This window comes from Symphodus melops (genome assembly GCF_947650265.1).
Source record: "Symphodus melops genome assembly, chromosome: 8".
Lineage (NCBI taxonomy): Eukaryota > Metazoa > Chordata > Actinopteri > Labriformes > Labridae > Symphodus > Symphodus melops.
The window spans coordinates 11,674,121-11,689,668 of record NC_136698.1 but is presented as its reverse complement, the minus strand read 5'-3'; the positions used below and the strand labels follow the sequence as shown (position 1 = coordinate 11,689,668).

Here is a 15,548-nt window from a genome sequence, read left to right as displayed (position 1 = left end):
TTCGCAGTCATCCGAACTGTCATTCTTGGTATGTTAATCCGGATATAGCTCGAAGCAGGGCTGCTAAAGTTACATCAAATACAATTCAAATAAACCGAACATTACAAGTTAAATCAAATCATCTATTTCACTTAAAAATTCAGCGCAAAAAAAAAAATCCCCTCCCTTTGCACTTGGCAGATGACAGATTATGAATGTTCCCAGAATGCATCAGTATGTGACAGCACCTGTCTGTCTGTCAATGGAAAGGCACGTCTCTTCTTTTTCTCTTCAAAAGATATATATCAAAGTCCACTGACAAAAAGCTGGATTCTGTTTACATCACTTTGGAAAAGTCCCAGTTACAAGGCTGCAAAAAAAAAGACGTTACACAACATAAACCTACTGTGCATAAATCCCTGTTCTTTTTGACAACACTCTTACACTGCACCATTTGATTGCTACACTGTCACACTCTGTGCTGCACATCCACTCCCACATCAGTAGGATAAAGTTTAAAAAAAATAAATAAAAAAAAACTGTGTGCACCCAGTGACAAAAGTGCTTCTTCTTTGGGTGCGAAGCCATGCACCACCACAAAAATAGAGCCCTTTGTGTCATCTCTCCGTCCCTGTGCTCTCTTGGCATATTAACGGTTCAGGTTTTCAAGCACATCCAGTGCTTGTCTATGGATCTGTTTTCCAAACATTTTTCTTTCTTTTTGCCACCAACACATCTTTGCCAAGTCTGTCGGACCCCGTTGTTGCCACCACAACAGTTTGAGGAGACAGGAAAGCTCATTATCGACATTGCCTTCAGTTTCAAGTTGTTTTTTTTGACACCGTGAGCTTGCAGATAAAAAGCCACCCGAGTTGCAGGAGAGGGAAGAGGCATTTTTTTTTTATAAGTATTCAGCACACTTGCAGGGGAGATTGGCAGCACAGAATGGCAGTATTTCTTCTCCTGAAAGAAAAAAAGGGATTGTCTTGATTTTGGCTCCCCTTTTTGTAAGATATTGCTGAGTCAGCGTCAGGTCTCTGCGGCTCTCTGAACAGTATGTTGGGCTCTGTATTGCTTGATTGTGCACTCAGTTTGAACCCTATGCCTCTCAAAAGCATACACACTTCCATCCAAATCCCCTATTCCCCCTATAAAAAGCAGTATATAAATACATTTCACAGTGAACACCACTGTGTTTTGAAATTATTTTGGTCAGGGGAGAAACTGCAGTGCAGTATACACATACATAGTGCTGCCTGCTGAGATCACATAACCATATGGTCGAAGTACACCAAATGCAATTTGGTTTCATAGTTAGCATTCCAAAATTGAATATCTATCTATCCATCAGTATTTTTTTTCATTCACCCATCAATCTTTCCAACCCCGTAAATATTCAATTATGATAAACATTGACAGGTTTTGTTGTAGGTGCCAAATGTTTCTGAACATTTGCAGGTGGTTTAATGACCGTCACAAAAAACTGCATTTTACAGCATTTCAGCTACTGAATATATTTTGTGTAGGCCTGTGCTTAAAAAAATCGATATGGCAATATATCGTCATGTGCTCTTTGCCAATACGTGTATCATGCAGATTTTACAGTAGAGCTGTGAATGCCGTTTTGAAAGACGCTGCTCCCGTTGGAGCCAACAGGGGGCAGTAGGCGCAAAACCACATGATACACGGCACGTTCCAAATCAAAACAAACAAGCATGGAGGAAGATGAGAAACTCCGTGAGCTAAACTGTAAGCAAAGCTTAAGGAAATATTTTTTTATTTTTACAAACACCCGGCAATCTGGAGTTGGACGTGAATCATCCTAGATTCACAAGAAAGGAGGTAAAACACAGCAGCAACACGACCAATCCGTGAACATATGACAAAAAGCTAGCAGCAACAGCTAAGCCCGTTACACAATATTGTGGCCTCTGTATCGTGATGTCTGTCTGTCTGTCTGTCTGTCTGTCTGTCTGTCTGTCTGTCTGTCTAGCAAGCCTTTGGCACAGAAACACGTAAAATCATGTGAGAATTTACTACAAAAATGCCACAATTTGAAAAATTCCAGATTTTTTGGATAGATTTTCCTGCAAATTGAAAAATTCTATTGATTATTGCTGCTGAAATATATTATGATGTAATGTAATGTTCACATGCTTCAACCCTGCTAGTTTTATGATTGAATCCTACAAGCCATTATCGCTCATGTTACGTTGTTCACTTGCGTTTGTTTGAAATCAATAACTGGGAACATTTTTTTCCCCCCATATAGTACAGCAGATTCCTGCCTGTTCCATGTCTTTATTTTTCCTGATTCTTGTCATTGAATTACACTTGACACCATGCATAATGTCTTTATTGCTTTTTATTCCAGCAGTCAGACTTTCAGTTCTTACTAGCAACATTTTCACACATAAAAATCCATCATCCGTCCCCTCTAACTACGGTAGTGTACTCTATGTTTTTGTTCTTTTGTTGATTGGAGTGGACATGTGTGTTTAGATTTGTGCTCCCTCCAGCTTTTCTTTGTTGCACTACGCCCCCTGCTTTCATGCCAGTCATGGTGCTTCACTTGCCGCTGCCTTTGGCACCGTTAGCTAACTACAAAGCACTGACATGTGCATTCAATCGATCGACTTTGGGTCCTTCTTAGCTCTCGCTGTACGGTGTAGAGTTGAGCAAATGATGAGCGGATGACTGGGAATACACCATTATTTCATATCCTGCTATCGTATCAATATGAACAGATCAATGCGCGGCTAATCTGATTGTATTTTAGAATGCAAGGAAGATAATCAGGAGTTCAGTACAAAGAGAGGTTGGATTGCAACGTCTACTCTGAAGGCTAAAACTTGAGAGCTGTTTACAGATTGAGGCCTTTCCACACACTTACCATAGGCTGCAGGAAGCCAAGAGCAATACATACAGTATGTATATGTGTCTGTGTGTGTGTGTGTGTGTGTGTGCGCGCGTGTGTTCCAATGCTCCGTTTGCATTCCTCATTTGTAAGTACCTTGCCTCCATTTTTCTCTTTCCAGCCAGGAAGTATGACACCGGCGAATATCTTAACATCACCGGCATCACCAGGGACCAGGCTGGAGACTACGAATGCAGCGCTTTAAATGACATCGCCTCTCCTGACTCCAAAACAGTAAAAGTCACAGTCAACTGTAAGTATATCTCTTTCTTCTTTTCTTTTTTTTTTTTTTTTTTTTTTTTTTTTTTTTGCCTCCATGATTTTTTCAACACCGGCCTCACAGAAGGCCTGAAAGATATACCGGGGCCAGCTTTCAATGAAACCCGGTGTCACGTCCCCGATGGTTCACCTCCAGAAAGTACACCTTTTAGAAGTTAAAGAAAGTATAAAGATAAAGCTTGAAGGTTTTTTTTTTTTTTTTTAATATTTAATGTGAGAATTCCCTTTTTGTCTGAACATGTAGGTGATTAATTCACACTAAAGAAAGGTCTGACTGTTCAAAGCACTATTCCATTATGCAGGTAATGAGTCTTTCAAAAGAGTGAGGAGACAGTAATGAGAGGCCTGGGCATTAATGAATGATACCGGGCTTTAGCTGTGATGCTCACATGGAGCGACAGTCGTAACTATGAGCTGGAATAACTCCTTGACAATTATTGCCATTTCCTAGTCTTTCTTAAAGTGCTCTTTTTTTTAATTTCCATGTTATTCATGGAAGTTTCTGCTGTGCTAAACCTCACTGTTGGCAAAGCTTATCGGGCAGTCCGCCACGGAGACAGGAGGGGAGAAAGTGAAAGAGAAAAAAAAAAAGGCTCTTCCTGGCCCAGTTTACTGAGTCCTGTACTGCGAGCTAATCATAAAAAAAAGTTTTCTAATTCAAGTGTTTAAGAGTTATTTTATTCCAAACACTTATTTGAATCCATTAATGCTTAGACTGCATTTCCACCTCCCCGTGTTCAGACGGCTTTCAATTCTGGCTTCAACATAGAACCCCCCCCCCCCCCCAAAAAAAATAAAATAAAAAATCCCGTGCCCATTCTTCCTGTGTAATGTCTGACTCTAATGAGCTGGGTCTGAGTGGAGTTTTGGAGGACAGCTATTTATAGCTCTGCCGGGACATGGGTGTTTTTTAAGAATGAAAAGTGCTTTGACAACTTGCTATGTCTTTATGTTACAGAACAAAGAAGTTACTCACCGTGATTTATAAGGCCTGTCATGGTCAGACGCTGCATTTTAAAGTGTCACAGCGGGGGTGAGGGGGTTTAGTGTCCGCACAGTGAGGATTGATTTGGGTGACTCTCCTTTGCTGTCTCACAAAGTCACCACAGTTTGAGCACTGATCCAATACTTTGGCTGCTGGAGTTGGCCAAGTGTAAAGGCAGAATTCACCCATTCCTCAGTTATCTGAGGCCAACAGGACTGTTCTTGCAATTGAACCTTTACTCATCCTTTATTATTAACGTGCAGCGCAGCGGAGAAAAGTTCAGATAGCTCTATACACTCCCTTAATAATATTTTAAATTGGTGTCTAAAATCTTCTTTCTTATTTTACATAATCCTGTAAGTAAGGCTAAGGTTCAGTTGCTTCACTTCAAAAATAGAAAACGGTCTCTTATGTAATAGAGATAAATATAATTTTTTTGCTCATTACTTCTGCTTTTCTGGGGTGAAAATTGAGTTTCTATATCGCACCCAACCTTATTGCAATGCATAACAAGCCTTTCTTAGAAATGCTATGGATTATAAAGAATAGAGTGTAGACAATTTACAGGATGCTTCTATCAAAGCAGCAGCGGGATTCTGAATGAATACACTAGACTGAGGCTGTAATTGAGTCAATATCCATTGAAAACCATTATCTGTAAAGTGTTTCTTTTCAGTAAGCAAGTAAAACCGCCTGTTAAAGGTTATTTGATGATAACTCCGATAGCTTTTTCAAAGGATATTCTGAAATCGGAATATCAATACCCATAAATACCCATGTAGTTGTTTTATTATTTATCTGAAATTCTTGGCATCAGAGATGCAATTGGTGCATATGCTTTTTTTTGTTGTTTTTTTCAGACAGTGTTGAAAGGTAGCGGCAGCTGACTTGTAATTTCTCTCGCGGCGAGTTCTGTGACACGTAAGCCATGCCTCTGTGACAAGTCTTTATTCAAAATCTGTCTGCAGTAATTAGTTGAGCAGAGCTGATGGGGCAGGCTGTGTCTCCACAAAGTGTAAATCTCACAGCTCCCTCCCTATTAATTCATAAATATTTCAACGTTTCTGACACCCGCTTTGAGCTATGGCTAACATGTAGCTCCTCGGAGTCGCACTTTTCTGGCCTCGCAGGCACCTCACACATGAAGGGTCCTGTGTTTTATTGCCGCTGTTTAGCATTCAAAATGCTGTGCAGCTATGAGACCTGCATAAACAAAACACGTCGCTGACATAAAAGCACCCAAAGAGCCGCTTTAGAAGTCGACACCTTCCGATACCATTGAAAGGTAGATGTTTTATAGTAAATCAGATAATCTCATGTGCTGTCATATAGCTTTGACAATTCACCGTTTAACCGCTTCAAACAGTTTGGGTTTTTTTATTCATGTCTCTTTTCTTCCTGTATGGAAACAGTTATCAAATACTCATTTACAACAACAAGAAAAAAAGAATTAATGTTGTCCTTTGGAGCGGCTGGTATGGCCTCAGAAGGCTGAGCCTGAGCCAGCTGGTGGCCACTCTTCACTGCTTCCTCTCCACCCTGGTGCAGCTCTCTCTCTGGGTGTAGGAAGAAAGGGGGGAGCATTTGGACCATTTCCCCAAATGTACTGTTTCATTCATGCTCCTCTGTAACACATCAAGCTATATTCACCCAGCTCCACGGAGCACGGGGGTATTGATGAGGACTTGATATGCCATACTCTGAATTAAGATAAAGACGTTGGCTGACACTGGAGCTTAAACAAGAGAGGATAATTACACAGCAAGAAGCAAGAAATTAACTATATTAAGAATATCACACTGCATGGGCACATGTTCATGCAGCTGTTGTGCTCTGCTTTCAAAAAAAAAGAAAAAAAAAAGGCACTCAACTTTGTAAAGCTTCTCTTGGGAGATTCTGCCAGTTTTGGTTTTAGTTTGTCAGTCAACAACACAACATGGGCCTTTTAAGAGACTCCATACACTTTAAGAGATGACAAGTTAATTAACAAGAAAACAAGCTGACAACAGGTGTGCAAGTTGATAATACAATGATGATGGAGATGTTTATTCATGGTTTTTTTTTCACATTACAAATAAAAACTTAACAGCATACTCAGATATTTTGGATAGCGTTGCACAAAAGATGTTTTATTGACAGGAGTTATGGCTAGTACTATTTTAACTGTTTAAGTTTAACAAAGTTATTGTCAATGGAAAAAAAAATGCATGTTTGAGTGCTTTTTTTGATTGATTGTATCAATTTTATTACACTGTAAAACTTCTAACAAAAACCCATCCCAAGGCCCAGTCCCTTTTATCGAGCCTGGTGTTGCTGCGCCTTTCGACCGAAAAAGACAAGCCTCCATTAGAGACCGCAATGCCTTTAGAGTTGATAAGTTTTCAGATCAAAATAAAAGCAGTAAGAAACAAAATCATGTAAGATGAACTGCAACATCTGTCCTTTAAAGAGCAAATGATGCTAGTATGCGTACCAGCTGTGATGTCAGACAAAGATCAAATAAGTGATCCGTAATGTCCTCTGTTTATCAACATCCTAACTTTGTTACACACAGCAGAATATAAGAAGCAAGTAGAAATATATAAATTAGAATTTGAAAATGTCAAATGGGAAAAAGGATAATGATTAAAATATTTGCAATTAAGTTGTGCATTGTCTCCGTCCAATAAGAAAGCATGATCCTCTGACTGTCTGTCTTATTCAAAGCAGATAAATTAAATGAAGTCATGGACAGTCATGTGTGCACTGTTTCTCTTGGATCGTTCTAATGAAACAGCCTTGGAGTGAGTGACACTGACATTTCATGGGCTAACAGTTTAATTAAACACATGTCCAAACATTTTCTCTCTGCCTTGAAAACAACGGCACTGTTTTTTTTTTTTTTCACTAAGAGTATAGTTGACCTCTAGGCTAATTGCAGATTAAGGCCACTAATTAAAATAAGCAAAGCAAAGTAATGAAAGCAAAATTAAGCTCTCGCATGTTTGGAGTTTTAATAACAGCAGGCCTTCTATAACACTTAGCCTGGCCATTTGGCGTCCTATGATATGATGAGTTGGACACAGAGGGTTTGAGGCATTGTCATTTTGCCGCTAATGTTAAGCACAGCTTATGTCACCTCTGCTTGAATTCCTCTGATGCACAAAAACTTGTTTTATATGGTCTCGGATTATCATTGTTGACTGAAGACTTTTAAGAGCTACACATGAAAGATGGCTGTCATCCACAGGTCCCTGCAGGAATCAGATTGGCTGAAAATCGCTGCTTGGAGAAAAGGACATTTGAGCAGTGATTTTACCTGATGAAATTTGATCTCTGACCCACTTTTCAAATTTACATATTCATCTTCCCTGCAGGTGGGTTCTGTTATTGGCTGAAATTCTGGCTGCACAGTGTGATTCAAAGGCATAAATAGCACATCTAGGTGGCTGAGTCGGAGGGAGGAATGAGCATAAAAAAATAAAAATAAATAAATAAAAAAACAGCAGAGGAAAAAAACCTCCACCTGAGATAAAAAGCCACATTTGATTAATTAATGAAGCCACCTTGTTGTAGAACAATTACCAACCACACCGAGATAAAACAGTGACAGGATCCTGTTTCTTTTTCATGCTGAGAAATCAAAGGTGTCCGACCTTCCTCTGTAGTCTAAAAGCTCTCTTCCTCCAGAGAGAGCTGTCTGCTCTGACTCCTCCACTTGAATGAGTGACACTTCAGAGTTTGAACACAATCATGCTGCAAGATGGGATTTGACAGTTTGCACCAAGCTAAGACACACAAGGAAAGCAGACAGACAACCTGCTCTCTGGTTGTGCTACATTTTATTTGTTTGCTGCTTTTTTTTTTTTTTTTTTTTAATGAACTTTGGAAGTTTGTACAAAGCAGACTTTCTGATCGCCTCTCTCTGTCCGTGTAATAATCACAAAGTCAATTTGAATATAATAAAAGAGACAAACACAAATCATGTTAGCATCAAAGGAATTCTAACTCATGGCCTTTGGGGAATACTTCTCTATCTCTGTTGTTACTTACTGAAACTCGGAAAATACACATTTTCTTGATTGATGTGCCCCTACTTTATTTTTTTTTTGGTGAACACTGACACCCGCTCTGACGCGAGGAGGAGGCGGAACCCTTTGATCAGTCGACGTGTGACAGCGGCTCTGCTCTGAGTGTCAGCACAAAAACAAGTAGAAAGACCCAGGATGTTGTCTTTCACAAATCGCTATTTTATGCCACCGTGGTCGGCATAGGTTGAGCAGTCAGTGTTGCCCCATGTGTGCCCTACAACCAAATGTGTTTATAAATGAGTGATGACATGATTACAACATTCAGAATGTTGTGGCAGAATCTTATACCGATGGTGAAACCGGTAAGCCCAGCTCTACTTCAGAGTGGACCTATGTTTTCCACCTGCGCCTCCTTACGGACACGCCCATTTGTTTGGCACGTCAAGTATCAAGAATACATGGATGCATTTTCTTCAAATGCATAAATGTTCTCTGAGGCTCAAGGAAGCCTGAACACATTTTGGTGGTCAGTAGTGAAGGAACTTGTGACCCCATGTCCCAGATTGTGAAAGCTCCATCTTTCTCACTCCATGTAAAATAGTTTCCCCATAATCATACATAATATCAATGATCCATAACTACATTTCACCCCCTTCAACCCCCCCCCCCCCCCCCCCCCCCCCAAAAAAAAAAAAAAAAAACATTCTGGCGCAGCACAGACTACAGGAGATCTGAAATTCCAACTTATTGCATCATGCAAGAGAAACTTCAAAGCCGTGTTTTGTCTTTCATCTCAATATGCACACCGAATAGGGAAGGAAAATAATGTAACAACACTCACTACATGATATCATTAGGATTATCATGTGGGCCAGATGGAGCACAGACCTCCTTCAGTGAACTCCAATGATCTCACCTGTAAGCACACTCAGTCTGCTAGAGACAGAGGTGGGGAGACACCATCAACACAGGTTGTCTTTTTCTTCAGCAAGAGCCAAAAGTGAGATGATATTTGTTTTGTTGTGGTGAAGGAAGCCTGCTAGCTAATGTTAGCTTTACAGGCTAGATTTGATACTGTTGCTGAGAGACGGCCACTGCAGCTATGTCCCTTCTTTCCATTGTTCTACAATTGACTGTTTTGAGGTAAAATTCTCTGCCCGAGTTCGGGCTGATTCACGATGGGCTTTGGACCATTAAAAACAGGTAATGAGACGCATCAGTCCAAGCACAGAGATATGTGTGGGTTTGTGACAGTCTGGCTCTCTGCTGTTAATATGTTGTTCATGTTAACTTTGTTGTTTTGTAAGTTAATAATGATCTTTAAAATGTAATTTCCTGGACACCCCAGTAAGTATAGCTAGATGTAGTTATATTATACAGAGCCATTTTTTGAGAAACAGCCACATTCCAAGACGACTGTTTATGTGAGGTTAAGCACGCGTCTACAATTTTAATTGGGCACCATGACTTAGGTTCCATACTGTTTGCTGGGAAATTCTGTCTTGTGTTTTCCCCTTTCTCTTTCATATCTCGATTTAAGGTTTGAGGGTTGAAACAAGGGCAGGCGTCCTTTCCCTCTCCAGTTTCACTAGTTCTCCCTTCATGGCAAGGTTTCATTTGCTTTGTAGAGTGAAGCTGCGCCCTGTGTGCTTCCGAGTTCGCTCCTCCTTCCTCCTCTAGTGCCCTGCAGCTGTGAATTCTGCTTACATATTCACCATGGCTGTGTTTATAAAAAGAAAAGCTCCTCACTTTCTCTCCCGTTTACATTAATTGTCTTTAAAAAAAAAAAAAAAAAAACTATTTTCATTTTTAATGAATTATAAGCATTCCCAGAGGACTGCTGTAAGGAAGGCCGTAGTACTGACAAATTTCCGGCCACAATTGAAATGCCTGGGCAGCCTGTGAATACTTCACATTCTTTACATCACCTTGTCTTTTTGTTTGCTTCACGCTGCCTCTTCCTCCAGAGCCGCCGTCACCTGGGCCTGTTTGGGATTCAAGCCCTACCCTGATAGATACTCCCACAACAGTCCTGGCTTAACACCCTGACATGATTGTTCAGGGGAGTCATGACCAACTCTGATATATAAGATGCTAAACTTGTCGGCAGGAATCACATCTGTATGACCACCAAACATTTCAATGACATGGCGCTACAGGAAGGTAAACAACTATTAGGGGAGCGTTAGCATTTTTGCACTGTTAAATGTAATGGGGGATCACAGATGGAACAAATGTTCACTCCACAGTTCAATGAAATCTATTATCAGGATTTTTTTTTTTTTTTTTTTTTTTTAATAAACATCAGGCACAGAGCCTTAGTTGAGCATGTGTCGACAGTTTGCAGTATCTATTGAAACGTTGTGGCTTACAATTCAAAAGAGAAGGCTTCCTAGAATTGGATTCTTATCCAGTCCTAAGTAGAGTTAAAGCCAGTACCCTCGAGCTGTTTGGATGTAAATCCATCTCTCTACATCTCTCCGAAGCTCTTGTCTTGATTGCTATTTGGATTCCTTGCTGCATGCAGGGCATGAGTAAGTGAGTAGAGTCTTGTTCTTCTGCTGAATAAATGTTCTTGCCTTTGAAACAGATGGACACATAGACACTTCATCGTTCAGCTTGGTTTTATTTAAAAAAAAAACAACAACAAAAAAACAACCTGATAATAGGCAAATGACCATAAAATCATGTTGACAGAGCAGGGGGCTGACTCGCAGAACTCTCTTTTAGCATTGATGATATTGAGATGTATATGAGATTATGTTGAGGCATTCATCAGAGCAGCATCATACTTGATTTCTGCAGAAAGTTTGATTGATTGGTGTGTTTTGAACCATTTTAGAGCAAAAAAACAACAAAAAAACCAGACGGTAGATTGAATTCTCGGTTCTTTCAAACCGCACAGTGCTGCACACTAAGCCGGTTATTTATACGCCATGCATAGTATAAAAAGAAGGGACACAATGTTCCCTAGCTGTTCTGAATAAAAATCTTAATTAATTAATAAATCTTGGCAGCACCACCATTCCTGACTGACAAAAAAACAGGACAATGAAGCCCACAGATGGCAGTGGGGAACAGTGTCTCTGTGTGTAAGCTGATAAGTCATGCACTGATGAGTCCATTTCTTAATTGCAATGAAAACTCATTTTCAAATCGGGCTGAAGAGGTAGGGTTATTAATTGATCTTTTAATTAAAAAGCCTTCGTTCTCTTGGCAAACAATAGTTTGTTTCTAAATAAATCATATTCAGTCCTTAAGCACACCAATTAATCATTAGTCGCCACATGAGGATTACTCAGGGCGCAAGACCCAGTGAAGCCCTTTACATTAAGGTGAGATGGTTTGTGAACACACCCTGTCCATTAATATTGCATGGAGAGAAGGTCAAACATTGTATTGATCGCTGGCATGCGTGTATGTCTGCACGTTGTACAGATGTACAATATGTGACATCGTCTTTGTTCTGATGATTAGTACAGTCATGCAGATGTTAATTGAAGTGGGTTAGCGATCGACGCTCAACTAGCCATTTGTCTCCCATCGCCCAATTTCTCAGCTGTGCATGGGCTATTCCTGGACCCTACCCCTTACCCCCATCTGGTAGAATCACCACAACTCGAGGCATGATTTACAGCCTCAACACAGCATTCCCCTGACACTAAATTACCTGGATTATTGGACCTTCATGGGTTTTAGTGCACTACTTTGCATTACTCTCCAAATCCTGATGGTGTATTGCACAATATATGATGATTTAGCACATGCCAGCATGTTGAAATTGGAATTATTGGATTGGACTGGATTTTATGGGTGCTATCTGTCTTAAAAGATCTCACTGCCAGGATCTAAATTGGAAAGACTTGATATTATTGATATGCATATAAAATCAGAGTATTTGGACCACCTTACAAAATCATGGAGGGGTGTTTTTTTTTTTTATGTTCCAAAATGCTCCAGAAGTTTGAATGGTAATGGGAACAGTTACTTGGACTAAATAACTTTTAAATGATCCTAATTTCCCTCGGGATCAATAAAGTATCTATCTATCTATCTAATTTATTAGAAGTGTGTTGTAAAGTCAGACATGAGTCAAGAGATAAATCGTCTTTAGTTACACAACCAGGAAGGAAGACCTGGAATGCTAATGCTGTATGTTGATCAAGAACATAACATCATACATGTAAAGAATTATTTATTGATTCCTTTTCAATCTAATTTGCTTGCCAGGAGTTTATCCAACTGCAATTAGAAGATAGTAATCCAAGTTCACTGTAAGAATATAAAAACAAATCCCTTTGAGCTTAATGAGCAAAGCCGTGTTCTTCTTGGCAAAAACCGTGTCTCGTTTGGTGAAAAATAAAAGGGAACACATCAAAAATGCTCGTCTGAAAAGGAAAGTACATGAAAGCAGCGACTTTAAAAAAGGGCCTGTTGGCGGCGTTTTTTTGTGTACTCACTTTTAACATGAGAGACAGTGGCTCTGGCTGGAAGGTTTCAAGTATCGACACACCTGCCTGAGCCGCCATGTCCACTGTCCAAGTAACTGTACAACCGGACAGCCAAGTCACCCTGCTGCTTTCAGAGGCTTCAGATAATCAATGGCAGCACAATGACACCAGTGGAGGATTACAAGTATTCACTAAGCCTCTGTCAGTGGGCATACTGCATTGATTTTTTTTTTCATACTTGGTATTGGTTGATATTTCTGTCTTGAGGAGCGCTCTCACAATTTTCTCCCCGTGTTCCCTACCTTTTCATGAAGAGTTGTGCAGCGTTTCTCCGGAGGACATTGTCAAACGCTAACACTTACAAGCTTCAGTGTCCCTTTGATTCCTTGCAGCAGGTTGTTGTTGCTCTTTTGTAAAGACGCTTACGTGGCCAGCAACTTTTTTTTTTCTTTTTTTTTTCTTTTTCTCCAGGCTTACTTCATAATTTGGTTGTCAGTGCAAAAAAACGCTTTGTCCTACCTTCAGAAACAGGGCACTAAGTCTCCTGCTAGACTCTTTTATCTGGCAGAGTCCCTTTCATCCTTTAAGAAAATGCTAAGGACCCAGCTCCATCATGCACACCTGTGCACTTAATGTTTTTTTAGATACTGATGGGACTGACTATGATGAGGATATTGAGGACAGTGTTGATTCGAATTTTCATGAGAAGCTGCCGATGGTGATGATGGGGATGATTTTTCGTTTTCTTTTCTTTTCTTTTCTTTTCTTTTTTTAAAGACCAAAACTGTTTATCTCTAACTGTCGTTGTTTCCTCCTATCTAGACGCTTGCGTGTGTTGAACTTACTCTCTGATGAACTTCACTTTGAACAAAAGTGTCTCGCTAATAGAATTGGAGAATTTTAGTGGTTGCTGTGGTCGAAATAAACGCAGATCTAAATACATTGCTGAAGAGATTTTTAAAGTTTCTGATTGAAAGAGGAGTCGGCAAAGTCTTCTTACTCTGAGTTGGTGCACTTTATCGAAACAAGTACAAAGATACCCACCGTACACACACACACACACACACACACACACACACGGCACAGACATCCAGTCAAGGTCTACTAATACCCTCCCAGCATGGCATCCAACATTTCACACAGTGATAAATGAACAGGAAAAGCCCCAGTACAACCCATTGCTCGATTTGCTCGCTCAAGTCCTTCGGATTATTCAGCCCAGCCATGGAAGACGGAAAATAACACTGTAATTGGCACACACATGCAAGGGCACTAAATCTACGTACGGCAGTCATACCATCGGGCTCATTACGATGCAGCAAAAAAGGTTGGCGGAAGGGCATCCATCATCACAGAGTGCTCTGTCACCTCAGCACGCCTCTCTTACATGATCATACTCCTCAGGTACAAATGCTCACATGTATCTTTTTCACCCTGCACAGATCTGTTACATCCCACCTCATCTATCTATCTATGTGGATTCTCACAGGTTGGCAGAGAGCCCTCGCATACAGCGACCCATAATGAAGCACTGTCTTCATTAAAATGAAGCCGAGACATTTTCAGTCTTTGTTGCAAAAATACAAATATGGGAAATAATGAAGCCTCTTCCTATCCCTGCACGTGGAATACTCATCTCTTTCCATCGGATCAGCCATTCAGACAATGGTTTAGAATAAATTGGTCATTGTGGGCAGTTTGGTCAGTTTGATGCCTGTTGGGGTTGAGTTGTTCTTACCTGCATCTGTCCATATTAAAAAAACATATCTCCAAATGCACTGGAAGTAAAGGTTTGCAGGCGTTCGGCCAATCCCTCCACTGGATTCAGGCTGCAGCTCTGACTGACAGCTTGCTCTTAAAGGCTCATTGTCAGGAATATAAATAGTCCACATCTCACTTTCAGACATAGCAGGGCAATTTACTGCTAGCAGCAGCACTGACCCTAAAGAGTGTGGTCTTTTTCCATGTTTCAAAAGGCTTTTAATCAGAATCTGTTTGACTGGCACAAAGTCATTTTGCTTGTTTTGTGTGTCAGATGGCTGTGGATCTGATTGTTTGTTTTGAACAGTTTTATTATTTGTGTGGATTTTGGGAGTAAAGCCAAGCGTATATATCACACAGTGTTAGATTGAGCTCTGGGCCTTATTATGATTGTTGTTGTTTTTTTCTCCCGTTTTCTTGCCTGTGCTGATTAAAAGGGAGCCAGGAAACCAGTCATGACAGTATGTGTGGGTGTGAACCCCTGTCTGCCTTTAGTTTTATAAAGGAAAGTGCTACTTACAGTACAGTCATTACTTTTCCTTAAGCTTTACAGGGAGTCATTTTAAAGTTCAGCATTACACTGATAACGGACAATAATTACAAATATAATAAGAGGAACATTGCATTCCTATTTTGTGCCTGAGGGAATGGCTGGAGCGCTAAATTTTTTTTTGGGGGGGGGCTTGCCACTTTTTCCCGACCACATATTGTACCCAACAAAATGCCATTGTTGTCAGTCTATTTAACTTCAATTATTAGTTTCATTTCTTTCATGGTTGTGCAAAGCAGGGTTCATATTTGAAGAACAAACGGACCGTGCTGCCGCAGAAGCAGAAACGGTCCGCGCAAAGCTGCCTTCAAAACACTGGCAAACTGATTTACACCACATTTCAGCACATGAAAGGGGCCTCATTTTGCATTCACATAACCTTCCTGTTCCACTGAGTCTTTGAACTTCCATTAAGCCATTTATCACCATGCAGGCCGTATTCATTTCATTTTTCCTACATTGAGCATGGATGCCCTCTCCCCTCCCCAACTGCAGACCCCGACTGTTGACTTTACAGTCTGTCCAGGATGCCGGATACAGCCAATTTCAAAAATTTGTTCTCCACTTCTCTTACTCCTACTATCATTTAAACTTATTTTCCTTTTTCTTTTTTTTT

The 15,548-nt window shown here is 40.3% G+C and overlaps 1 protein-coding gene across 3 annotated transcripts in view; it reads left to right on the top strand.

Annotated features, from left to right (window-relative positions):
- The window catches only part of negr1 (neuronal growth regulator 1), a 134,708-nt gene that overhangs the window by 79,354 nt on the left and 39,806 nt on the right, over nucleotides 1–15,548 (top strand). For all 3 annotated transcript variants that reach the window (XM_079350976.1, XM_079350977.1, XM_079350978.1), the window contains exon 4: nucleotides 3,018–3,149. In XM_079350976.1, coding sequence (XP_079207102.1) covers nucleotides 3,018–3,149 — 132 coding nt within the window. The remainder of the gene's footprint in view (nucleotides 1–3,017; nucleotides 3,150–15,548) is intronic.